Consider the following 27,276-nt stretch of genomic DNA (forward strand, 5'->3'; position numbering starts at 1 on the left):
AAAAATTGTACCCCTGGTTGTGTTACTGTTCACTGAAGGCTATCTTCATCAAAACACAAGAGATCACAAAATGAATACTGACCTGATGGAGAGAAAAATTTATGGCATTAAAAATATGTGCATATATGAAAAAGTAATATTGAAAAGTAATTGTGTTAGGCATCAACAAGCAGAAAGAGGTAGTTCGTTTACCCCTAATCAAAGCTCTGTCCACAATAACATTCAGTGTAGGAATAGAAATATGCATATAAGGCATATAAACTCTTCATCATTTCTCTCAATGTCTAAAGTTTAGTTTTAGATATGTTGGGTCAGAAAGGACAAGCAGACATTCGAGAGGAAATGGGAGATAAGAGATAAAGGACTGGAGCTTAAGACAGAAGATAGACTGAAGATACAGGTCATTCACATTATCCTGATAGTTGACTTAGAGTAAGTGAATTCTCTAAGTAGAAGGAACAGGAATGGCAGAGGACTAAACCATTGGAAAGATTCACATTTATGAAGGAGAGGAAAGATACAAAGACAGCAAAGGAAATAACAAAAACTTCAGAGTTAAAACACAACTTAGCACAGCACATGTCACACAGTAGGTGCTTAATAAATGTTTACTGACTACTGAAAACAAGTAGGATACTAAGGGATTACAGAAGCCAAGGGAGTTGAAAGTTACATTAAAAAGTATGGCATAAGAGAAAAACAGCCTGTGGCTCAGGTACGCATCAAAGTCCCAGTTCTACCAGTATTTATTTTGTGTTTTCTCAAATAACATTTGTTGTCTACTACATGGCAAGCACTGGGCTAGATTGGGGGTAGAGGAGAAGAGAAAGATAAAAATAAAACTGTCCTTAATGTCAAGGAGTCTACTGGGGAGGAAGGGCAGGTAAAGAAAGGGGAGCACAACATGCCCACGTAAATAAAAACATATACAAAATAAATACAAAGAGACACTAGCCAAGATGACAGAATAGGAGAAAACAGCCTGGCCCTCACCCCAAAATACTCCGCAAAAATCTAGCAGAAGTTCCCAAACTTATTTGGCCTACTGCCCTCTTTTCAAAAAGAAAAAAAAAATTACTCAGCACCCTCCCTGAAAATGACTTTCTTTAACCCTTTAATGTTTTTTTTATTTGCGTCATTTCAAAAAAGTATTTTTAAATGATGTACCTTAAAATTCAATAATTTATTGTAAATTTGTGGGTTTTACCTGCACTGAGATTTTGATGACGCAAAATTGCATCATGTAACCATATAGCATGGTATTGTATACAAGTCATTACATGCACGTATTCCTGCTAATGCATGCTGGACCTCCCAACAACGCGGAATCATTCACCTGCCAACACTTGCTTGTTAAGGCCTATTAGTGGACTTGACCACTAAAACTAAAAAATCCCATTTAAAGAGAAAAATAAAAATCCTGAAAAACAAGATAAAATTGAAAGCAAAATGTCCATTGAATTAATAAAACTAGGAGCTATTATTTTGAACAAATAAATGAAATAAATTAAAACATTCACTAATTTGATTTAAAAAAAAAACCTGAAAACGAAATGACCAATATCAAAAATTTTAAAAGTTCACAGGAAAAGTAAATTATAAGGAACTATTTTGGCAAATTACATGACAATAAAACTGATCAGCTAAATTAAATGCATGATATGTACAAAAATATAAAATGTTCAGATTAAGAGAACTATTTAATGAACTTCATAAAAAGAAATTGAACAAGCCTTATATTCCTCACCTCCACCATCAGAAGTGAGCAGAGATCAACATGAATATAAGGTCCAAAGACTAGAAGTAAGCAGAAAACATGAACAAAAAAGAGAACCCAACTCTACATTGCTACTACGTATGGTAAGCTCAAGATAGCTGGCACAGCAAATAGAGCTCTGGCCTTGGAGTCAGGACGACTTGAGTTCATATCCAGCCTCAGACACATGATACTTACTAGCTGTGTGACCCTGGGGGCAAGTCACTTAACCTCAACTGCCTCACCAAAAAGCAAAAGAACAAAAAAAATCAAATAATAGAGGCAAAGGAAAATTTAGGTAAAGAAATGAGAGTAATCAAGATACAACCCAGAAGACAATAGCTTGAAAACATCTACAAGGAAAGCCTCAAAAACAACAGACTGAATACAAGCCCAACAAGAATTCTTAGAAGAGTTAAAGAAAATGATTTTTAAAAGAGCAAATAAATATTTTTAAAACCAAATAAGAATTGTAGAGGAAAAACAATGGGAGTTCTGCCAGTTATGCAAAGAGAATTAAGAACTTTGTGAAAAGAAGTACAAAATTTTAGTGAAGAAAATAATTTCTTAAAAATTAGAAATGGTCAAATGGTAAGAAAGGTACAAAACCTCACTGAAGAAAATAACTCCTTAAAAATTAGAATTGGCCATAAAGAAGCTAATGACTTCATGAGACATCAAGCAGTAAAGCAAAATCAAAAGACTGAAAATTTGGAAGGAAATGTGAACTATCTAACATGAAAAACAACTGACCCAGAAAATAGATCAAGGGAAGATAATTTAAGAATCATTAGACTACCTGAAAGCCATGGACCAATAAAAAAGAGCCTAGATATCACATTTCAGGAAATCATAAAGAAAACTTCCCTAAATAGCTTAAAACCAGAAGGCAAAGTAAAAATGGAAAGAATTAGTCAGGTACTTCCAGTAATGTTATAGCCAAAATACAGAAGTCTCAGGTCAAGAAAAAAAAAATACTGCAAGCACCTAGAAAGAAATAATTCAGGGCAGCTAGGTGGTACAGTGGATAGAGCACTGGCCCTGGATTCAGGAGGACCTGAATTCAAATCTGGACTCAGACACATAACACTTACTAGCTGTGTGACCCTGGGCAAGTCATTTAACCCCACTGCCTAACAAAAAAAAAAAGAAAAGAAAAAGAAATAATTCAAATACTGAAGATCTGCCATCAGGATAACATAATATTTAGCAGCTACCATTGTACAAGAAGAGAGAGCTTAGAATATGATATTTCAGAAGGCAATGGTTTTAGGATTACAACCAAGAATAATCTATTCAGCAAAATTGAATCTAATCCTATAGGTCGCAGAAAGTGATACTTATTTAAATAGAGGACTTTCAAGCATTCCTGATGAAAAGGTGAGAGTTGATAGAAAATCTGCCTTTCAAACACAGGACTCAAGAGAAGCACAAAAGGGTAAAAATGAGAAATCACGAGGGACTAAATACAGTTAAACTATTTACATTCATATGTGGGAAGAGGATATATATAATTCCTCAGAACTTTGTCATCAGTAGAGTTCTTAGAATGAATGTAATTAGAGGGCATGACACATTGAGATAATCTCAAAAGAAAATTGAAGTGTTGGGAAGAGGAATGCACTGGGAAAGAAGGAAGGGAGAAGAAGAATAAGGGAAAATTACCTCACATAAATGAGACATGACAGGAAGAGTTTACACATAGAAAGAGGGGGAAGGAGAGGAGGCAACCCTCGAACTTTACATTCATCTGAATTGGTTCAAGGAGGAAAGAATAAACACACACAATTGGGTAGAGTTATGCAACACAGAAGTAGGTGGGAAAAGGATAAGAGAAAATGGGGAGGAAATAAACAAGAAAGATTCATGAGCAGGGGACAGGGTGAAAAAGAAAAGGATAAGTATAAGAAAATAGGAAGGAGGGAAATACAGAGTTAGCAATTATAACATATATAATGAATGTGAATGGGATGAACTCACACATAAAATGGAAGAGGAGAGAAGAATGCATTAGAAACCAGAATATAATATTGTGTTTACAAGAAATACACCTGAAACAGAAAGATATATACATAGAGTTAAAATAAGAGACTGGGGCAGAATCTTTTATGCTTCAGCTGAAATAAAAGAAGGTAGGAGTGGCAATCATGACTTTAAACAAAACCTAAATAAAAGGGACATTCAGAAAAACTACATTTTACTAAAAGGTATCATAGATGATGAATTAATATCAATATTCAAAATATATGTATATGGATTGGACACGGATGTAGCATCCAAATTCGTGAAGGAAAAGTTAAAGAAGAAATAGAGTAAAACCATACTAGTGAGCAACCTCAATTTGTTCAGATCTAGACAAATCTAGCCATGTAACAAACAAGAAAGAAGTTATAAAGATGAACAAAATTTAAGAAAAGCTGGATATGACAGAACTCTGGAGAATACAGAATTGGAATGGAAAGAAATAAACACATTTCTTAGATGTACTTGGCACTTTCACAAAAAATGACCATGTATTAGGACACAAAAACTTCATAAAAATGAGGAAAAGCAGAAATATTACATGCACTTTTGTGGTCAAAATGAAATTGAGAGAAATGATTATTTCTCTCTTATACTAATTGCCAATTATTGAATTAGGACTAAAGTTTTTCCCCTTCCTGTTTCCTCATTCAGAAAACCGCCCTGTAGGTTATCCAGCCAGCCTTTAAAGGCCAGGGTTGATGATAAGATGAAATATTGGGCAAGACGCACCCAAATGAAAATGGAAGTAGAAAAACTCAGATCTGATAAAAATGTAAAGAAATTCTAGTCTAGGTGAACTGGTGAATTCCTGCCCATTGTGTTTTAGTCAGACAAGTCTGAATGGAAGTAGATTTCAGCACTTGTCTAGACAGCTTAGGTTTGGGAGAGAGTGGGGAGTAATCTAGGTAGAGATAAGTCTCTTTGTCCAAGGCTGAGCAATGAGAGTCCCCCAGCCCCTCATCAGAATAAGCCCATCTCTTATTATAATATTCATTCTCTAACTATTAACCAATCAAAGTTGATTGCCGCCTATCAAGGACACCCACTCTTCTAAGATCATACAAGCATTGAGAGGCCTGTTATGTTTCATCTTTGGTTTATGAGAGATGGCTAAATGATCATCCTTTTATTAATTACCTGCTAACTATAATTAACAAAATGATTAATTACTCATAAATTATGTCTCTCAAGCTTTTCATATCTCAGAATAAAAACTATATTCAATAAAAGGCTTCAGAAACATAGATTAAAAATTAACTGGAACTAAGTAACCTAACTCTAAAGAATGAGTGGTTCAAAGAACAAATCACAAAAGCAATCAACAATTTCATGAAAGAGAATGACAACAATGAGACAACATATCAAAATTTCTGCAATGCAGCCAAAATAATAAAAAGGCAAAAATGTATATCTATAAAGTCTTACATCAATAAAAGGGGGAAAATGCAGATCAGTAAATTGGCTGTGCAACTAAAACAAAACAAAAATAAAAAATAAAATAAAATTTAAACCCCTAATTAAATACCAAAATAGAAATCCTGAAAATTAAAGGAGAGATTAACAAAATTGAAAGTTAACCAAAAAAAAAAAGAAAGAAAGAAACCATTGAACTAATTAAATAAAGCTAAGATCTGGTTTGGTTTGGTTTTTTATAGGCTGACGATAGACTAAGTAAGGCTTCAAATGCCAAATACATAATTTTTATTTTTTATTCTAGTCAACAGGGGGGTACTGGGGAACAAGGAAATGACAAGGTCTGGTTTGTGCTTTAGGAATATCAATTTGGAAGCTGTGTGAAGTATGGAATGGAGCAGGGAGAACCTGGAAGCAAGAAGACTAATTAGAAATCTATTTGAAAAGTCTAAGCAAGAGGTGGTAAGAGCCTGCACTTGTTTGTTTGGTGGGCTCAATGAGTAGAGAAAAATGGATTGTTTAAGATAGTATGAGGTAAAATCAATAAAAGTTGAAGAGGACATCAAGGTTTTAAACCTGTATGACTAAGAAGTTGGTGGTATTATAAAAAGACAACTGTTAAGGAGGAAAAGATTGAGAGGCCATTTAACCTGGGAAATACACACACACACACACACATATACATATATACACGCATTTATACACATATACATGCATTTATACACATATACACATATATGCATATACATACACATATACATATACATATATATACACATACATATTTTAATACTGAGCTTAAGAAATACCAACAAACTTACCTGGAAAAGGAACAAAGGCATGTCTCATACTAACAGAAAATGGCTTCCCATTGTCTTTCACTCTTTCAGCCATTAGTGTCTGGTACCCAGAATTTATATTACAATTGCTTTTACTTCTTCTGTGGAGAGAAAAACCATAACATATATCACACTCAAAAATATATCATGGACTTATTTTTGAGTCAAGCCAGAATCTTAAATAGGAAAATGAAAAGGTGTTTTGTTTTGTTTTAATTTTCCTACAAGGCTTGCTTTAAGAATAGCCTGGAATGAAACTCAGATATTTCGCAAAATTTGTAGTATGAACATTAGTTTTCTAGTCCATTAGTCTCAATTTATAGAAATTTATAAGCAGAATAGCACATAATTCTGCCACTGTGTTCTGCACTATGTTCACGGACTGCAAATAACATACAAATGTAATCACATATCATTTTAAGGACAGGAAGAAATTAAAATAGTATAAAATGACATAATGAAAAGTTAACCCCAAAGGAAATAGCCAAGTGTTTAATAAGAAAGCATTATTTATTCTGAAGAGACACCAGATTATTGTTGTTGTTGTTTTTTTGTTTGTTTATTATCCAGGGACTGCTTGAACTTGAGCACCAATCTAAGAAGCATTAGCATTAATTCCATGTCACCTTCACCCCATTCAATCCCTCACACTGTCTTTACACTGACATTGATCTGTCCGCCCACAAATATCCTGAGCAGCAAGAAGGCTTCAACACAGACACACTTGGCCTAAAAAGACGTTCTAAAGGATGAGCCAATGCAATACCATCTAACTAATGGCCTCATTTCATTAGTATAAGATATTTGAACAGAAAAGTAAAAGGGTTTCATTACATAGATGAAGTTGAAAAAAGGGTTCTCGATCCCATTTCTATGACTAATTGCCGGCTAATACAAACTAAATGGAGTCACTATGTGACATGGCTTCTACCTGCTCCTGAAAGGGAAACTTCTGCCTTGTACTTGAGAAGGTGGGCTTCTCCAACTGGTGCTGGCATCTCAATCTCAAAATCCCTTGGCACATTTTGTATATTTGGCTCTGTGAAAGTTATTCGACCTGAAATTAAGCAAGATTGACAGGTATTTAAAACTAGAAAAAGATGACCACTTATTGTACGGGTAAAATGCATTCAAAAATCCAAAATTCTTTTAAAACATATAGGGCTTTAAAATAAAGGCTGAAATAAATTTAAAGTAATTAAAATTTAGTATTTGTTTTTGCGCTATTTATACTACATACCTAAAATAGGCATAAGCACACAATAAACTAATAACATAAATCAAGTACTGAATCAGGTAGCATTAAATGGGATTTAACACAGCTCCCTGCAAAGCTATTCCAAGACAAAAAAAAAAGGTTATTAAAAATGAATATACCTAAAGATCTGCATCCTACATTTCAAGGTAGTTAATGACTAAATTAGCAGAAGACTAATATAATGAAGCATAGGAAAAATAATTTCATATCTCCACATATAAAAAATCATGAGTGAGGAAGACACAGAAGAAAGATTATATGGGGATTTGAAAGCAGTGATTGTCAATGGAATTTATGCACTAGAAAGATAGACAAGGTAAAAAGAAAAGAGACTTAGAAATGAAGGACTCAAAAATTTCAAACTTTAACAAGATCAAAATGGCCCAAACCATTCATATCATGATGGACAAAACTATTCAATAAAAAAAATTTGACAGCGACACCTTAGTTAATTGACATTATCAAAGAATGTCATGTTCTGGTTTTCCTTAACTATATGCATTTTTTGCTGGAAATTATTCTAAAACATTTGAGGGGATGTCATAAAACAAGTATGCAAAATGAATTACTTCCACATAACAAAAAGTATAATTATGCTATACATATTTTTATATGTACTTGTTTTGTCTCTCCCATTAGAATGTAATGGCCTTTTTTAGGAGGGATTTTTTATTCTTTGTACTTATACCCTCAGCCCTGAGCCAGAGTAAGAGTATATAGACACCTAATAAACACTATTTAATTGACTGATTGATTCTCAAGTATCATAATAAACATTCTAAAAGTAGCACCTATTTCCTAGGGTTGTTGTGAGGATAAAATGAGATAAAAATATTTTAAACTGTTTTGCAAACCTTAAAGTGCTATATAAATCCTAATTATTATTATCATTAGTAGTAGTGTAAGCTTAGTGTTTTCAAAAATGTGGCTTTAGTAAGGAATGAGTACATTAGCTCATACCATGTCATATTCAGCTCATTAACAGATCCTGATTTCCATATCAGATTTGTGACACATCCCCTTCTATTTTTAGGAAAGATGTGTATCACTAGAAGTGCTTCACTGAGATCATCTATGTTCACAGCACAGAGTCCTGTACAGCCCCTTTACCAAGAGAAGATGCTTCTGTACCTGTTTCATTAGTGTCTATAAAACAACTGGCAGTGACTCTCTCCCTCATGGGCAATGAGCTTTCTGGACTGGCCTTGCCAATTAAGCTGACGGCAGTTGCAATGGGAAAATTAATCTTATTAGGTAAAGGGGTAATTCAACAATCAATCAAAATTATTTATTGAGTAATTAGTAGTAAAGACACTCTGTAAGGCACTGCAGATACAAATACAAGAAAAGAAATAATCTTTACTCACAAGATACTTACAAGTGTACTGAATGGTCCTCATCTAGTCCCGCCTTTTTCTATATATCTATATTCAGTCCACCATTTAGCAAGCCATTCATTTAACTACCTACTCTTAAATGTTGTGTCTGTGCACAATCTGTATACATGAAGAGGATTTGAATTTGTATGAGTTTATATGTGCAATGGATTCTAAATTCAGATTATGAAGATTTAGGTACAGGTATATATGATGCTCATGTAAGTGTTAGTAATGGTTAAGTGGTTAGGGGTTATCAGAAGGGAATGGTGTCAAAACAGACAGGCTATGTGTATACACAATGCTGGATTTGGAGGTGAGAAGAAGGTCCAGGACAGAGCCCAGAGGGACACCTCTAGTTACAGGGCATGATCTGGATGAGGATTCAGCAAAGAAACAGAGGAAGAACAAGCAGAAACCAGGAGAGAGACGTATCCTGAAAATCTAAAGAGAAGAGAATATCAAGGAGGAAGGAGTGATTAACAGTGTCAAGGGCTGCAGAGAGTTCAAAAAGAATGAGGATTGAGAAAAGACCACTGGATTTAGCAATTAAGAGATCATTAGTAACTTTGGAGAGAACAGTTTTGGTAGAATGATAAAGTTGGACATCAGATTACAAGGGGTTAAGAAGAGAGTGAGAGGAGAGAAAGTGGAGGTACCTATTATGATGGCCTTAACCAGGAGTTTAGCTACAAAGTGCAAAAGAAATATAGGATGATGGTTAGCAGGGAAGAAAGTATCAAGTGAGAGTTTTTTCAAAATGAGGCAGACATGGGTATGTTTGCAAGTGGTAGGGAATGAATCAGTAGAAAGGGATCTATTGGAGGCGATGAGATGTAATAAAATCACTTGAAGGGTTAGCCTTCGTGAGGAGTAAGGCCACCTTCTCATGTAGACAGAGGTGAAGGAGGAGATAGTGGTAAAAGGCATCTTAGTGATGAGAGATGAGGAAGAAAGGAGAGAGAAAAAAGAGAGAGCTCAGGACAAATGGCCTCAGTTTTTTCTGTAATATATAAAACTAGCATCTCAGCTAAGAGAGAAGGAATAGAGGGAACTATGAGAGGCTTAAGGAGGGATGAAAAGATCTGGAAGAAGTACTATGGAGAATGGGACAGTGAGTTGATAAAGCAGGTATAGTAGGATTGTCTAGTGAAGGCCCAGTTGAGGTTGTATAACATAAATCTGCAACAGACCCAGTCAGGCTTTTGTTTCCCACTTCATTCAGCAGCACCTCTGTAGGAGCAAAGGTGGTGAATGCTGGGAGTGATCCAAAGCTGAGGCTTAGCTGGATGATAAGGAGGTTAGGAATTCAAGAGAGGAAGACAGTATAGAGTTGAACTGGTTCACCAACAGGTCAAGACAAGGAGAAGGAGAGAATGGCTAGTTCAGGGAGACAGCCTGGGAGAGAATTGAGGGGGGTCAAGGGATTGGAGGTCACATCGAAGACAAAGAGCAGGGATTTCTAAAGGAAGGCAGAGGGAGAGGTGAAAAACTAATAAGATGGGGATTTTGGGATTCTTGAATACCAAGGTGATACATTTGTGGATTACAGCAAGATCAAAGGTATGTGTGTATGGCTGAGATGAGGTAGAGGAGTAGCTCATGGGAAATGAATAGGTTGAATAATAATTAAACAGTTACTGTGTTTGAGGGAGAGTCAATATATATGCTCAAGTCCCCTAGTATGAGGGCAGCAGTTGTGGAAGAGAAAAAATTGTGAGCTATGCAGTTAACTCTCTGAGGAACAAAGGGGAGTGACCTGGAGGTCTGTAGATGACAGCTATCAAAATTTTGATTGGGTGGTAGATATGAATAGCATGAACCTCAAAGAAGAGTTCATAGAGTAATGGAGGAAGAGAGAGAACCCAAAAGTGGCAATGGAGAGAGAAGAGTATTCCAAATCCCCTGCCTCGACTAGTAAGCCAAGAAGAATGAGTGATGGTACAGGGAAAGGGGGGCCAAAAAGGCTGTCTTCTGCAGGAAGCCAGGTTTCAGCAAGAGAAAGTAGATGAAAGTGGGAGAGGAACAGATTTAGGACGAATGTAAGTTTGTTACCTATGAAACAGGCATTTCCATAGGTCACACTGGAAGTACTAGGGTGATGTCTGCTTGAAAGTGGGGTGTGGGAGAATTGAAAAGGACAGGAATACAGGTGGGGGGGAGGGGGAATGGGGTTTGGATGATGACCTATAGGGATTCAGAGTCACTGGGATGTCAAAGGCATGACCAGTGAGAGAATGGAAGGCATCACTGGATCTACCTGGAAACAAGTGCAGGGTGAGGCACAAAGTCAGAAGATCAGATGGGAGGCCCTTCTTCTCTATTCCTTTTCTTTGCAAAGGGTGTAAATTAAGCAGGAAAGGGGCACAGCAGGAGATGGAAGTTCCCTTTCTCACCAACTTTCCTCTTCATCTTCCCTCAAAGGGCAGGCACAGCATGAGATGGAAGAATTTCTTCCTCTGTTCTTTCCCCTCCAGGGTCAATAAAAATCAATTTTGTTGTTTCTCTTTTTTTGTTTTTTCTTTAATTTATTTTTCTGGTGAGGCAATTGGGGTTAAGTGACTTGCTAGTGAGTGTCATGTGTATGAGACCGCATCTGAACTCAGATTCTCCTGACTCCAGGGCCGGTGCTCTGTTTTGACTAATTATTACTTAATTTCCAAAGACAGTGATGTGAGCTTCCTGACAGTTTACTACCTCCTCCCTAAGGCTCCACATTAGGAAAGATCCTGTGAGATTCCTTTTCCCTCTTCCCTTTATCCTAACCCTAACTGTGGTGAGTTTTTTGGCTACAATATGTCACCTTCTTCCCCATCATCCTATACACTCACCTGTATCTGCCTAGTGTGTTATACTTTTCAAAAGTACTTTCACAATCTGTTATCTCATTTGATCCTCACAAAAACTTTATGACTGGAAGCCATCCAAGCCAAACATTATCAAGCATCTACTGTGTACAGACCTTAGAGTCAGGCACTTGGGGAGACATTCAGCTGAGGGACTTGATGGAACTTACAGTAGAGTTGACACTTATAACAAATATACATATTGCTAATTTTTTTTGGACTGGACCTGTGATTTCACTGGTACAGGGAACTCCCAGTGAGGAAAATTCCTTTCCCTAGGTAGATGGGACCTTTCTACAATTTCTATTCTCAGAGTTGTCTGAAACACTGAAAAGTTAAGTGATTTTCCCAGGGTTACACAATTGCAACTGTCAGAGTAATAACTGAACCCAGATCTCCCAGACTCTAAGGCTGTCCCTCTATCCACTATACCAGGCTTCTTTTCACAGACTGTTAATATGCATAATAATGATTATATATCAATATGTTAGATAAGTGCCCCCAAAAAGGACCACATAAAGTCCAAAGAGGAAGATTATTTACTGACAGGTAGGACCAAGAAAGCTTTCTGGAATGGGTAGCATTTAAGTTGGGCTTTACGTGGCAGGAAGAAATTCAACAGAGGGAGGGGGTAGCATATTCCAGGCACAGAGGAAAGAAATGCTCAAGAGGGGCTTAGAGAGACAGAAAAGAATCCAGTTTGTCTGTAACAGGATAAATAAAAAGAAGTATTATAAAACTGGAAAGGCAGGAAAGAGCCTTGAATGACAGAAAGAGGGGCTGGAACCTTATTTGGTTAGTCAACAAGGAACTACTACTGAAATTTGAGCGGCAGAGTAACATAACCAAATCTATGCACAAGGAAGATGTTTGGCAGGGCTACGAAGAGTGGAAAGGAGGAGAGGGAGAGAGAGAAATAAAGACAAATGACAGAAAGACAAATTAGGAAATGACAGAAAGACAAATTAGGAAATTTGCAATAATCGAGCCAATGAGGGCTTGTATTAGGGTGCAAAAGTAGAAAAACAAAGGAGGATATTGATGTGAAAGATATTGAAGAAGTCAGACAAAGGAACTAAAAGAAAACTTGGAAAGGTTCTGAAACGAGAGGGAAGAACTGAAGTTATTTCCCTTAGGGCATAATAGATGTTACTATGGCCACCACTCATGGAGTGATGGCCGTAGGTAGGCTAAAGGGACTGAAGATAGTGGAGATAATAGGAGATTCAGGAAAGCTAATTAAGGAGGCCGGAAGCCAGAGCAAGGTCTATCAAAACAAATGACTGAGAATACCTCTCCCTATTATATCACATTCGATTGGAGGCTGGTCTCTGAAAATCTGTTCTAAAAACAGAAGTTTATTTTTAAAATTAGCTATTATTTAACAGTTCTTAAGAAGTAATTGCAAAGAACAATTTGGAACTATTCTTAAAGGGCTATAAAACTGTGCATACCCTTTGATACAGCAATACCCATTACATCTATATTCCAAAGAAATCAAAGAAAAGAGAAAAGGACCTATTTGTACAAAAATATTTACAGCAGCTCTTTTTGTAGTGGCTAAGAATTGGAAATCAAAGAGATATCCATCCACTGGGGAATGGCTAAACAAGTTGTGGTATATGGTTATGATGGAATACTACTGTTCTGCAAGAAATGATGCCAGGGATGGTTTCAGAAAAACCTGGGGAAGATTTACATGAACTGATACAAAGTGAAGTGAGCAGAACCAAGAGAACACTAAATACAGTAATAGCAATATTGTAAGGATGATCAGCTGTGAAAGACTTAACTACTCTAATACCAACACAATGATCCAAGACAATTTCAAAGGACGAATGATGAAAAATGCTATCTACCTCCAGAAAGAGAACTGATGAATTCTGAGTATGGGCTGAAGCATACTTTTTAAACTTTATTTTTCTTGGGATTTTTATGTGTTTTCATTTGCAAAATGGCTGCTATGGAAATATGTTTTGTATTAATTTCATATGTATAACTGATATCATATTGATTGCCTTTTCCATGCATAGGGAAAGGGCATGAGGGAGGGAGAGAATTTAGAACTCAAAACCTTTAAAAATGATTTTTAAGAAAAATTACATGCAACTGAGAAATATTTAATGAAATAATTTTTTTAAAAAATTTTAAAGAAGTAATTCCAAAGGCAAATCCATCGTTACCTGTAGCACTGTGAGTCTGTGATACAGGATAGAGTCTTTCCATTCCAAGGACAGGATTCATACATTTTTCCCTCTGCAGTGGGAAGACAACTTTGGTAATAGCATTTGTGATTCTTCTCCACTCTAGAATCAAGCCTGGTAATGGATGTAACATCTTCAGTTTGTTTAAAACATCCTGCCAAAGGAATATAAGAAAAATATATTTAAATTACCTTGCAAGTTTTATATAGGCATTGAGTATCTGTTAGTTTAACAACACAGCCTTTAAAATAACATGGAAAATTATTTTCTCTGGAATAAAAATAATATTATTATATCAGTAACAATTTGTAATATTCAAATACAATATTATGGATAAACATGCAAATTATATTATGCTTAATGGTATCACCTACCAATATCAAAATCCAAGTCAAATAAACAAGCATTTATAAACTCTTACTATACAGCAGGCAGTATGCTAAGTGCTGGGATACAAAGAAAGGTAAAAACAATTGCTACCCTCGAGGAACTGAAAATCTAATGGAGGAGACAAAAGACAAATAACTCTGTACAAACAAGTTATACAGGCTCAAGTTCAAGATAATCTCAAAGGAAGACACTAGCATTAAGGGGAACCAAGACAAGGATCATGCAGAAGCTAGAATTTTAACTGAGACTTGAAGGAAGACAAAGAAGCCAGAGATAAAGAAAGGGCTGGAAAGCATTCCAGGCATGGGCTGGGGAGGGGGAAGGGTTGGAGGAGAGAGAGTGGAAGGTGTTAAAAAAAACTTCAAAAATAGAGGATTTTATATCTACTACTGGAGGTGCTAGGGAGATGCTGGGGTTCACTGAATGGTAGGTGCAATAGTCAGACCTGTGCTTTCAGGAAGATCAGTTTAAGAGCTGAGTGGAAGATAAACTGGAACACAGATACCAAACAAAAGGCCATTGCAATAGTCCAGGAAATAAGGGCCTGGACCATAGTGACAGACAAAGGGGCATATATAAGATATGTGAGGAAGGTAGAATCAACAAGACTTAGCAACTTATTGGACAAGGGAGCAAGAAGTTGAGGAAGACACCCAGATTATAATTAAGCCTGGGTGACTGAGGAAATCATGATCTCTTCAACAGTAATAAGAAAATTAGGGAAAGGGAATGGTTTGGAAGGGGGAAGAAAATGAGTTTAATAGCCCAAGCTAGAGTGAGAGGGAGGAGGAGGGAGGTGCAAATAAATTCAACGTGTTCAAAAAACTTTTCTTTTTTTCTTTTGAACATGTTGAATTTAAGATTTCTAGGAGGCATCTAGATGTCTAACACAGAATTGGAGATGTACGACAGGAGATCAGGAAAGAATTCAAGACTGAATAAATAGATCTGGGTATAATTTGCATAGAGATGATAAATTAAATACATGGGAATTGATGAAATCATCAAATGAAATGATATGTAGTGAGAAGAGGGCTTAGGACATACCCTTGGAGGAAAGCCACTGTGAAGCGTAGGAAAATCCAGCAAAAGAGAGAAGGAGTGGTCAGACAGGCAAGAAAGAGCAGTGTCAAAGTAAACCAGAGAGAAAAGGTTATTATGGAGAAGAAAGTGAGCAATAGTGTCAGAGACTGCAGAAAAGTCAAGAAAGGTGAGCACTAAGAAAAGGTGATTAGATTTGTCAATTAAGAGACCATAGGTAATTGTAAAGAGAATAATTTCTTTCAATTCAATGATAAGCCCAGAAGTCAGACTATAAAGAGTAAAGAAGAGAATGAGCTAAAAAAACTCAAAAGATATTTAGTAGAAAGAACATTTAGGCCAAGGGTTCTTAACCTTTTTTTGGTTCATTAATCTCTTCAGCAGTGAAGCTTATGGAAAATTTCTCAGAATATTTTTAAATGAATAAAATAAATTGCATAGGAAAAATACAAAAGAAACTAATTATACTGAAATATAGCTATCAAAATATTTTAAGGAACAACTTCACCTTCCTCAGATTAAGAACCCTTGATGTATATATCTTAAATTTTATAGCCATAAATTATAAATGGATAAACAATCTAAATATAAAGTTACATACAAATGAGAAGAATGGAAAATCACACTATTAACAATTATGGCTAAGAGAAAAGAATTTCTGACATCCTATATATCACTTTAAAATTTGCAAAGTGCTTTAGGTTAGCTTTTTTATTCTTCATAATAATAAACCTGTGATCTAAGTGGTACAGGTATTATTATAGGTGTACCACTGTATCCCATTTGGCAGATGAGGAATCTGAGGTTCAGAGATGTTGACTGATTCTCCCAGAGTCACTCAGCTAAGTGGATGAGGCAGGATTCACACTTCAGGTCCTCTTTATTCCAAGTTTAATACACTAACCACAATGCCACACAGCCTCTTATGATAATATGACTGATGAAAATGTATAATCATACAAATATTAGAATAATTTTTAAAGACAAAGAAATTTTCCTTAAATACAGATCTAGGGGGTAGCTAGGTGGCCCCACTGGCTGGTCTCTTGGGAAAGTCACTTAACCTCTGTTTGTCTCAGTTTCCTCATCTGTAAAATAGGGATAATAATAGCATTTCCCAGGGCAGCTAGGTGGCGCAGTGGATAGAGCACCGGCCCTGGATTCAGGACGACCTGAGTTCAAATCCGGACTCAGACACATAACACTTACTAGCTGTGTGACCCTGGGCAAGTCACTTAACCCCACTGCCTAGACCAAAAAAAAAAATAGCATTTCCCCTGCAAGGTTGTTGTGAGGTCTAAATGAGATACTGATTATCTTAGCACAGTGCTTGTACATAGTAAATGCCATACAAATGTTAAGTGTTATTATCTGACCACGGCCCCAGTTAAGTGGCTTCCTGTTGCCTCTAGGATAAAATATAAATTCCTCTGTTTAGCTTTTAAAGCCCTAGATAGTCTACCCCCAGTGTATCTTTCCAGGCCATGTGAACATTAACCTCTCTTGAAATCCATAATTCAGCCAAAGCCGGAGTTTCTCTTACAAATACTAGCCTGGTAAGAACCCCATATAATTTGGTTTAATTTTTCTTATTTGTTTAATGGTTTTTACTACTTGCAAAGAAAAAGAGTTTGGCCCTTTTATGAAGCCAAGTTGTAGATTCTGGGTAAGTCATCAAAAAAGTATAAAGATAGACTGCCTCCATTTTGAGAAGGGTCATGCTGGGCAGATAGCAGGCTAGAATCAGGGACTCTAAATGGCAGTCTAGAGAAAAGAGAAATTAAGGGAAGTTTTTAAGACATAATTGCCATCTTTCCTCTTATTAGTATCTGGGAACAGACTTAAAAAGACAGCATCAAAAGACCAATAATGAAGCATGCCAACTTCCTAACAAGAGAAGATGAGCTCAAGGTACAGAATGACAAATACATTTTTGGACCCAGACAATATGGAAATTTGTTTTGCTTAACTACCTATGTAAGATTACAAAACAGAAAATCAAAGAGGACCACTGATGTATTTTTTTAAATTCACAAAAGAGAACAGAAAGAAGGGCAGAATGAAACATAAATAAGCAGGACAGCTAGCTTATATGCTAAATTTATTATATTTAAAAAAAACAATTAACTTATGAGATGCAATGAAAGTGGTTCCAAATCTTAAGTTGTACTATAAAGCAGCAACCATCAAAGCTACTTGGTACTGGCTAAGAAATATAGTGGTGGATCGGTGGAATAGGCTAGGTATGCAAGACACAATAGTTAATAGTCTACTATTTGATAAATCCAACTCTAACTTCTGGGATAAGAACTCACTATTTAACCAAAACTGCTGGGAAAAGTGGAAAAGAGTGAGACAGAAACTAGGCATAGACCAACATCTTGATTGAGATACAAAGATGGATACTATAAGCAAACTAGGAAAGCAAGGAATAGTTTACCTATCAGATCTATGGAGAAGGGAAGAATTTATGGCCAAACAAGAGATAGAGAATATTATGAAATAAAAAATGGATGACTTTGATTACATTAACTAAAAAGCTTTTGCACAAAAAAAGCCAACACTACCAAGATTAGAAGACAAGCAGAAAGCTGGGAAATAATTTTTATAGCCAGTGTCTCTGATAAAGGCCTCATTTCTAAAATATACAGAGAACTGAGTCGAATTTATAAGAATACAAGTCATTACCCAATTGATAAATGGTCAAAGAATATGAACAGGAAGTTTTCAGAGGTAGAAAGTAAAGCTATCTATGGTCATAGGAAAAAATGCTCTAAATCACTATTGATTAGAGAAATGCAAATCAAAACAACTCTGAGGTACCATATCACACCTATCAGATTGGCTAACATGACAAAACATGAAAATAATAAATGTTGGAGAAAACTGGAACGCTAATGCATTGTTGGTGGAGTTGTGAACTGATCCAATCATTCTGGAGAGCAATTTGGAACTATGCCCAAAGGGCTATAAAAATGTGCCTACCCTTTAACCCAGCAATAGCACTTCTAGGGCTGTATCCCAAAGAGATCATAACAATGGGAGAAGGACCCACATATACAAAAATATTTATAGTAGCTCTTTTTGTGGTGGCAAAGAATTAGAAACTGAGGGGATGCCCATCAATTGGGGAATGGCTGAACAAGTTGTGGTATATGAATGTGATGGAATACTACTGTGCTATAAGAAATGGTGAGCAGGTCGACTTCAGAAAAACCTGGAAAGACTTTTATGAACTGATGCTGAGTGAAGTGAGAACCAAAAGAACACTGTACACAGTAACAGCCACATTGTGCGATGAGTAACTTTAACAGACTTAGCTCTTCTCAGCATTGCAAGGATCTAGAACAACTCCAAAAGACTCACGATGGAAAAAGCTATCCACATCCAGAGAATGAACTAGGGAATCTGAATGCAGATGGAAGCATACTATTTGCTCTCCTTTTCTTGTTGTTTTGTTTTGATTCTTCTTTCTCTTGGTTCCTCCTATTGGTTCTAATTTTCTTTACATCATGACTAACGTGAAAGCATGCTTAATATGAATGTACAAGTAGAGCGTATATCAGATTGTACACAGTCTTGGGTAGCGGGGAGAAGGGGAAGAAAATTTAAAACTCAAAATCTTATGGAAGTGCATGTTGAAAAGTAAAAATTAATAAATAGTTTCTTAAATAAAGACAATTATAAATATGTACACATTACTTAAAAGGGAAAGCAAGCTGTGCATAATAGGTACTTGCAGAGTCATGTACAATCTTCTTCCTGTTTTACTTGTATATGGAAATGCTCATTTTATTCGGTGTTGGTCAAGTCCAGAATAAAAAAGAAAAATAAGTTAATAAAAAAAGAGAAAAGAACAGTAAAAAGTGTCCTGAAACAGTCCTGAAAATGGAGAAAGTTTAAAACATTCCCTTAGATATATAAAAATAATCAAGTTACATAAGCAGTGCCTAGAATTATTAAGTAACAATGATAGTATTTATTTATACTTAGAAATTTTACTTTTCTTTTAATACTTGTTTTAAATTAGGAATTATATTACTTATAAGAAAATTTAATCAACATATGCACTATTTCCTTAATAAATTAGAGTTCTGTTAAAAATACACAATTGAATAGATTATGTTAATATGCCATATACTTACTTCTCCCAATTTTCCATGCCTGAACAAAGACTTGTTAAACCTAAGGTACCCAAAATAGACATTTCCAAAGATCAACAGCAATGCTCCAAATAAAAGAACAGTGCCTAGGAAGTCTTAATTCATCTCCATGACACTATTTGCACACACTAAACTCACTCAGTAATAGATCCTAAGTGCTATGAAAAGATAATGAGGGGGCAGCGAGGTGGCGCAGCGGATAGAGCACCAGCCCTGGAGTCAGGAGGACCTGAGTTCAAAGCTGGCCTCAGACACATAACACTTAACTAGCTGTGTGACCCTGGGCAAGTCACTTAACTGCCTAACAAAAGGGGAAAAAAAAAGATTTATTGTCTTAGAGCTGAACTGTATTGCTGCTGAGTGAATACAAATTTATCTATCACCTAACCATGTTCCACATTCATCCACTCCAGACAATTTCCATCTGCCCTTCTTGTGTGTGTGGGCATATACAACTTTGTGCTCCCTACCACCATCACTTTCCACCTCTTGCTCTGGTAACAGCAATCAAATCAATAGTACCGATGTTTCTGGAAAAGGTATGACAACTGACTGCTCTCTAGTATCACTTACTACTCCTATGGCTCCCAAACTAAAACCTCCTTCCCTGGCCTCCACTCCCCTACATGCATTGTCACTCCCTATTAGGATAATACTTATTGTATCACTTTTGCCTTTGTATACTTAGCAATGAGCATACCTGGTACACAAATAGATTCTTAAATGCTTTTTCATCTATTCATTCAAGCAATGATGGCCACCACTGGTTTTATGGGCTGCCTAAGTAACCAGTGTTTCTATTTTTATCTGAGCGAGTTCAAAAGTCAGGAATCATTAACTCTGGATCTTAACTCTGAATCCCAAAATTATCTGAACAAACAGTTAGGAGAAATGTCAAACAGAATTTTGACTTTGCTACAAAATTTCCTGAAAGTATTACCTTACTAGTACTGAACTGCTTGCCTATCTTGGTACTACGTCCATTTGTAATCATCCTTCTGGTAGAACCCAAAGTTTTCTTGTTTCCTTGAACTCCATTTGGTGGTAACTTCAATTTCAGAAATAAAACCTGAAAGAAAATGGCATTTTTTTAGGTCAAATATTTTATCAATGAAAGGTGAAAATAAACTATCATATGGTAAATAGCTGAATTACACTAAAGATGACCTAAAATTAAGATGTCATTCAGAAAGTACTTTAAAAAGCTGACTGAGGAAATAAACTATATAGAGAAACTTGACTCTAGGTCAGGGATGGGGAACCTAGGTCCTTTTATTAAGGGGATTTGTTCTGTGAAGTCTGGATTCAGTCAAAGGGCCACATGTGGCCTCAAGGCTGCAGATTCCCCATCCCTGCTCTACATACCAAGTATACTGTGCAGGAATATTTAATAAAGATGGTCATTATCAGAGCTATACATGGGAGATCACCACTGCACACATTTTAGCTGCTTTGTTTGAATAAAATTTCAAAAGAACAATGTTGTTTAATTCAAGAAAATTAATTATTCAACATCTTTAAACTGGCATTGTGCCCTGTTTTAGACATTAATGGATCGCAGCCTTCAAAGAGGTAATGATATGCTTTAAATTCTACACCAAGCATACGAAAAATAAGATGATGTGGCAGTATCTCTAGACTCTTTAATAAGTTCTAATAATTCACTGGAGAAATCATAACAGTGTACCTACTTAATTATTTAAGTGGAGAGAGAGACAGAGAGACAGAATAAAAGACAGAGAAAGAGATTGGGGGCGGGTGAGAAGCAGTGGCAAAATTAACAATTTCAAAATAAGGACAGAGTCAAGATGGCAGAGTGAAAGATCACAACTGCCAAACCTTCCCCAAAATCTCTCCTATAAAATGACAACAGAAAACACCAAACAGAATTCTGAGCAAGAAAGCCAAGAAAAAGTCACAATGAGTGATTTTTTTCCAGAAAAAGGCAGCTTAAGAAGACTGAAAGAGAGATCTACAGACACTGGGGTGAAGCCTAGTCAAAAGCGGGGCAGAATCAGCACTGGTTGTGGGCTGTGAAACAGCAGCAGTGCCTGGGGACAGTAAGGGACTGAACATCTGGTCAAAAGCAATACAGACCCTTCAGGAAGGACAACGTAAAACAAGGGAGGATGAATAGAATAGAATGGAAGGAAATATACAGTTCACAATAATAACTATGAATATGAATGGATGAACTCACCCATAAAAGAGAAGAGAAAACAGAATGATTTAGAAACTAAAATCCATTATCTTGTTTACAAGAGATACACTTGAAACAGAAAGACACATACAGAACTAAAATAAGGGGCTGGAACAGAATCTCTTTTGCTATTTTTCATTTAATGGTGAGGCAATTGAGGTTAAGTAACTTGCCTAGAGTCACACAGTAAGTAGCATGTGTCTGAGGCTGTATTCGAACTCAGGTCCTCCTGACTCCAGGATCAGTGCTCTATCCATTGTACCACCTAGTTGCCCCCTTTTTGGACTTTTTTAATATATCAATCAGTCGTGCTTATTTCTTTTCCTCTTTAAAAAATGCCATCTATTACATAGGATAGCTCTCTGGGAGGGGAAAGGGGAGGAATACTTAGGATAACTATGATTATGTAAGAAATAGAACATATCAATAAAAACTTATTTAAAAATTTAAAAAAATCATGATTTTTTAAAAACACCACTATAAAAAGGTATAGATTGTACTTATTTACTGATCTTGTCCCCATTATACAAACCTCAGCAATGTCATCTGGAGAAGTAAAGGAGAAGCTATGACCTACTAGTTCATAGGCTTGAGCCTCAATTGCATTTAGTTTGGCTTGCATGACATGTTTCTGACTCTCACATTCTGCCGTACTAAAACCTATACCATTTAGTTCCAGTAAGGCCAAACAATACTGGGAGGGCATTTCCACTTTACAGAAAACATCTGGAAGAAAAAAAGAAAAGCACACAAAAGTCATTAATATCTTGTCAGTTATGAATGATTAAATCAACTGCATTACTAGAATGCATTTAATACATATCTATAGTCAAGCTTCTTAGATGACCCTATTAAATTATGCTTTTCTTTAGGTTTCGATTTCCTGAGTGCTGTTATAAACAAACTCACCAAAGCAAACAGAAACGGACAGAAAACATCTCAACACCTAGTCAGTATCATACAAAAGTTATGATAATTTGGTATAAAAAAAGATTACAAATGTAAAAAAAAATACATTTCTCTGAAGATAGATATCTTTGTCATATCACCACAAATCAGTAATAATATTCATTTCAAAGTGGGTATGTATACTTGATTATTACTCAACAATGCTCAGGATGGAGGAAATAACTAATGGCACTCTGTGTCTGAATTTAACCAATCTGACCCCCTCTAATTAAGTAGCATTTTTAGAAGGCTAGACTTCAAAGGATTTTTGTTCAGGCTGGAATTAAGCTCTATAGCAATCCCAAGCAAAATCAAGACTCTCGCCTTGAGTGAGTTAGTTTCAGGTGAAAAAGTGCATAATAAGAATTCATTTAACTGTTTTATACAACTTGCTTCACAGATTGATTATTGTGGCAACTAAGCTTTATAATGATAATACCATAGCTACTGGTTCACTAGCTAAAAGCACAGGATAAATTTAGGCTTCCCTGAAACTAAGCTATAACAAATAGTTTTTTAATAATAACAATCATAGCCAATATTTACATAGCAGATACTATGTACCAGGTACTATGCTTTACAATTATCCCAGTTGACCTTCACAACAACCCTGTGAGGTTGCTGTTATTATTGCAGTTTTAAAGATGAGGAAACAAGGCAGGCAGAAGCTAAGTGCCCTGCTCCAAGCTACACAATTAACGAGTGTCTACGGCTGGATTTGGGCTCCAGCCTTCCTGAGTCCTGGCCCAGTGCTCCATCCACTGAGTTTTAGGTGACTGATCAGGACCAATTAATTTTTGGCACTGAGGCAATAGGGGAATTTAGATGAGGGTACTTATATCAGTTGGGTTTAGCATGTAATTTAGAGAAGAAAAGGACAACAGTCAAGACACTTCTGTTCCTCTCTCAAAGGTTCGTATGTACTTATCAATGTGGATATAAAGGAACGTTGCAAAACTTCATTGAAGGCAAGGGTGACTGCCATGTGAATTGGTATGGATGTTATTTCCAAACTCAAATGGGATAAGCTGAGAAACAACTATAATAAGCTTTTATTATATAAATGGGGGACAAGGAATATATTTAGGTCTAAGTGCTCAATTGTGAATGATTTCCACTTATAGAAGTCATTAGCTTTGTTAGTTTTCCTTACCTAACATTATAGGTTCTTAGGGTGATACAATTTAAAATGGTCCATAGGAAATAAACAATGATGATATGAGGATTAAGTCATTTCATATGACAAACACTTGAAAGAAATGAGGATGTTTGGCCAGAAAAAACAAAGTAGGCTTGTTCTGTGTTGTTCCAAAATACAGAAATAGGACCTCATGGATGGAAGTTACATAGGTACAGAAAGATTTAGAGCTATCCAACACACTAATGAGTTTTTAGTGATTCAACCAGTAGGTAAAGGATGACTTCCCCATCATATTGTATAAAGTAATTTTACATTTGTTCAGAAATTGGATTATGTGAATCCTCAGGCGCCTGTTAATGTCAAGATTATATAATTCTCCCCTATTTGGAGCTGGGCTGTGAAGCATATGGACTGCAGCTCCGAATGTAAATATATCTCTGATCATGAAAGATGACTTTTAACAGCACTGGTCACCCACTATTAAGTTCATTTGAGCGGTCAGACAAATACCTGCTTTAGCAAAGAAGTGCCATGAAATAATGTAACTTTTCTACAGAAGTCAAACAAAGGTTTGAAAACAGAAAAAGTTTCAACAATAATCAATATTGACTAAATGCAGAGATAGTACGACAGCGTAAGAACAAAAATCAAAGTGTTTCCCAATAAGAGGGGACCTCAGTGTCCAGCTAGTCCAACAATACCTGAAAAAACAATCCTTGTTCCCTTATACTCAATAAGTACCATGCCAGTCTGTGCTTGAAGATCTTCAATAGGAAGGGAGGGGAGATGGAGGGTTAGTGGGAAGGGGACAAGCTACGAAATCCCCAAAGAGCCAATTCCACTTTTAGAAAAGTCTATTAGATACGAAGTCTTTACATCACCTAAACTTGTCTCCTTGCAGCTTTTACCCCTTGGTTCCAGTTTGGTCTGCTGAAGCCAAAGAAAACAAGTTTGATTCCACTTCCACAAGGCAGAGAACTGCTGTATCTGACATGTGGAAAGGTTTTCCTGATAAGGAATTACCTCCACAGAAAAAAAATCAGAGGTCTAGATCTATCTCCACCAAAAAAACCTCATTTATGATCTAGCCTGTAATTTATACATAATAACTAATAACATTCAAGAGACAAGTCTGGCCTCTTTTAGCAATAATTATTAAGGCACATATATTTAGATACAGAGTGTTTCATGCAAACAGAAACATTATTCTTTCAAAGTTGCATTCTTTAAAAAATAAAAATATATAAATAATCGTGCATTTCATGTGATTCTGTTTAGAGAAAATGCATACCTAGTTCAGAATGTGTATTTTCAGGCAGTATGGTACAGTAGAAAGAACACTGGAACTGGAGGCACAGGACCTGGGTTCACATTCTAGCTCTACCACAGGCTACCACCATGACCTTGGACAGACTGCTTCATCTCTCAGGTTTTTTTCAACTTTAAAATGAGGAAGTTGGACTAAAATGATCTCTGAGGTCCCTGCTAGCTCTAAATCTATGATCCCATAACTTCCTCTTCTGCAACAAAGGACGCCCATGTGTTCTGGAACGTTGTGTGTGGAAGGTCACAAGCCAGCATCTTCTCTGCTGCTCCTCTCCTCATCACCCTCCTCATCTTTGGCATTATCAAAACATTGAGAAATTTGTTTCCTGACACTCTTACCTTGTAGCTTTTCTTTTTCTAACAGCAAATTGAGTCTGGTCATAGAATTGAAGATGAGAATAGATTCGATGGCTGCTTTGTATCGGCCAGAGTGGTTATCGCTGGTATTCAGTCCCAGGTTTTGAATGCCTTGGCCTGTTTCTATCCCCTCCAATAATGGTAGCTCTTGAGAAAGAAAGCTTGTAACTATATTGTGCAGTGTTGGCTCTTTAGAATCAGGATCTAGTAACCAGCAGGCCACCTGAAAATGAAACACACCTGAGTGTTTTACAAAAATGTGTAAATATGACCAAAAAGAAACAACCTATTCTTGAACACCTTTACTCCCTGTTGCTAGCCAAAAAAGTAGAAGACAACATAAGAAACTAAATGAATTTCCAGTGCCAATAAGAACAGGACCAGTTCAATATTAAAGTTAATTTAATTAATTAAAATTTAAAAACTCTAACCAGTATCAGTTTTTTAAGTAAAGAAAAATAAATTAAGACAGACTTCAAACCTTTGGATCTTCAAAACTTCCTGCCAGAGAAATGCCACAAGACAGAAGAAGTATCTTATAGTTCTGGATGAAGTTGTAGATGATAACTGAACGTTCTTTCACAGAGATTTGTTGCAAACAAGCCTGAAGTTGCCATAGTCTCTCATTCACAGTCAGGTTTGGATCCAAAGAAGGTGGTGCTAAAGTGGCACTGATTTCTAAAAAGAGTTTTTAAAGGGAAAATATATGCCATTAGTTGAGGCAATCTAATTCAGCAAACACTTTTTAAACACCTACTGCATGAATAAAAGGCTTCTGTTTCAATCAGCTCAAAGGATGGGGAGGGAAGAAATCACATTAAATTGAGACTATCATGAAACAGTCAGAATTCTGAGAAGTAAACTCAGAAGGTAGTGTTGGGCTCCATCATCCCAGAACACAGGTCCAATAGTTCATTTCAAGAAACCATTTATTCAATACCTGCTGTATAGAAAACACTGTGCTAGGTAATAGGGATAAAAAGACAAAAATGAAACCATTCCTTCTCTCCAGGAATTTATATTTAACTGAGGAAATGCAACTTGTATACAGATAAACTACAAAACCAAATATCTCACAAGCACTGTTTTTTTTTTGCTGCATCTGATTTTTTTCTTTTTAAAAAAATTGATGCCTTTTCTAAAATATCAGTTATTTCTCACTATCCTTATGCTCCCATCGAACTCTCTCTTGTACTAAAAAACAGTTACATAAAATTTACTAGCAAAGCAACCACATCTGACAGCATGTGCAACAGGTGCAATCTGGGGATCTCAAATCTCTCTACTGAGAAAAGGGAAGTAGACAGTTTTGTTTTGTTGGGGGGTTTTTTTGTGTTTTTTTTTCCTTTGGCTAGGCAATGGGGTTAAGTGCCTTGCCCAGGGTCATACAGCTAGCAAGTATTATGTGTTCAAGGCCGAATTTGAACTCAGGTCCTCCCAAATCCAGGGCTGGTGCTCTATACGCTGCACCACCTAGCTGCCCCGACAGTTTTAAATACATGCGAACACATATTCTGGCTGTCCATCAAAAATTATTTTGTTACTTTCATCACGAACATAATCTAGGTAAGTATCACAGAATCCACCTAAAAACAATATGAATATCCTGAAAGAGTCCCCACAAAACTACACAATCCTCAATTTAACTAAATGATGCTAACTTACCAGAATGGTTTTCTTCTTGTTGCAGTGACAAATAGTAGGCATCCCTTTCACCCCAGCACACAGCCAGTCCAACCAACAAGATGTCTTCATGGCCTTTAACAGGAAACCCATCATCTGCAACTGGGATTAGTTCAGGTGATCTTACTAAATGAAGATAAAATGAAGTAAAATTACAAAAGTTAACTATAAAAGCAGTTCATTTCTAAAAATTTAATTAAAAACCTATATGCCTGACATGTCAAACCATGCTTTTGTTTTATACAATTTTTGATTCTATCTACATCTGCACCATACTCTTATCAGAGATATTTGATACAAAGGTATTTTC

At 36.2% G+C, this 27,276-nt stretch overlaps 1 protein-coding gene across 1 annotated transcript in view; it reads right to left on the reverse strand.

Moving 5' to 3' along the window:
• POLQ (DNA polymerase theta) overlaps positions 1 to 27,276 on the reverse strand; it is a 120,448-nt gene that overhangs the window by 23,889 nt on the left and 69,283 nt on the right. The window contains 9 exon segments of the mRNA XM_078146725.1: positions 6,016 to 6,134; positions 6,965 to 7,010; positions 7,013 to 7,090; positions 13,697 to 13,871; positions 20,252 to 20,380; positions 22,044 to 22,237; positions 25,266 to 25,506; positions 25,765 to 25,961; positions 26,949 to 27,092. Of these exon segments, the coding sequence (XP_078002851.1) occupies positions 6,016 to 6,134; positions 6,965 to 7,010; positions 7,013 to 7,090; positions 13,697 to 13,871; positions 20,252 to 20,380; positions 22,044 to 22,237; positions 25,266 to 25,506; positions 25,765 to 25,961; positions 26,949 to 27,092 (1,323 nt within the window).

This window comes from Phascolarctos cinereus, unplaced genomic scaffold (assembly GCF_003287225.1).
Source record: "Phascolarctos cinereus isolate Bilbo 61053 unplaced genomic scaffold, phaCin_HiC Scaffold_726;HRSCAF=1367, whole genome shotgun sequence".
NCBI lineage: Eukaryota > Metazoa > Chordata > Mammalia > Diprotodontia > Phascolarctidae > Phascolarctos > Phascolarctos cinereus.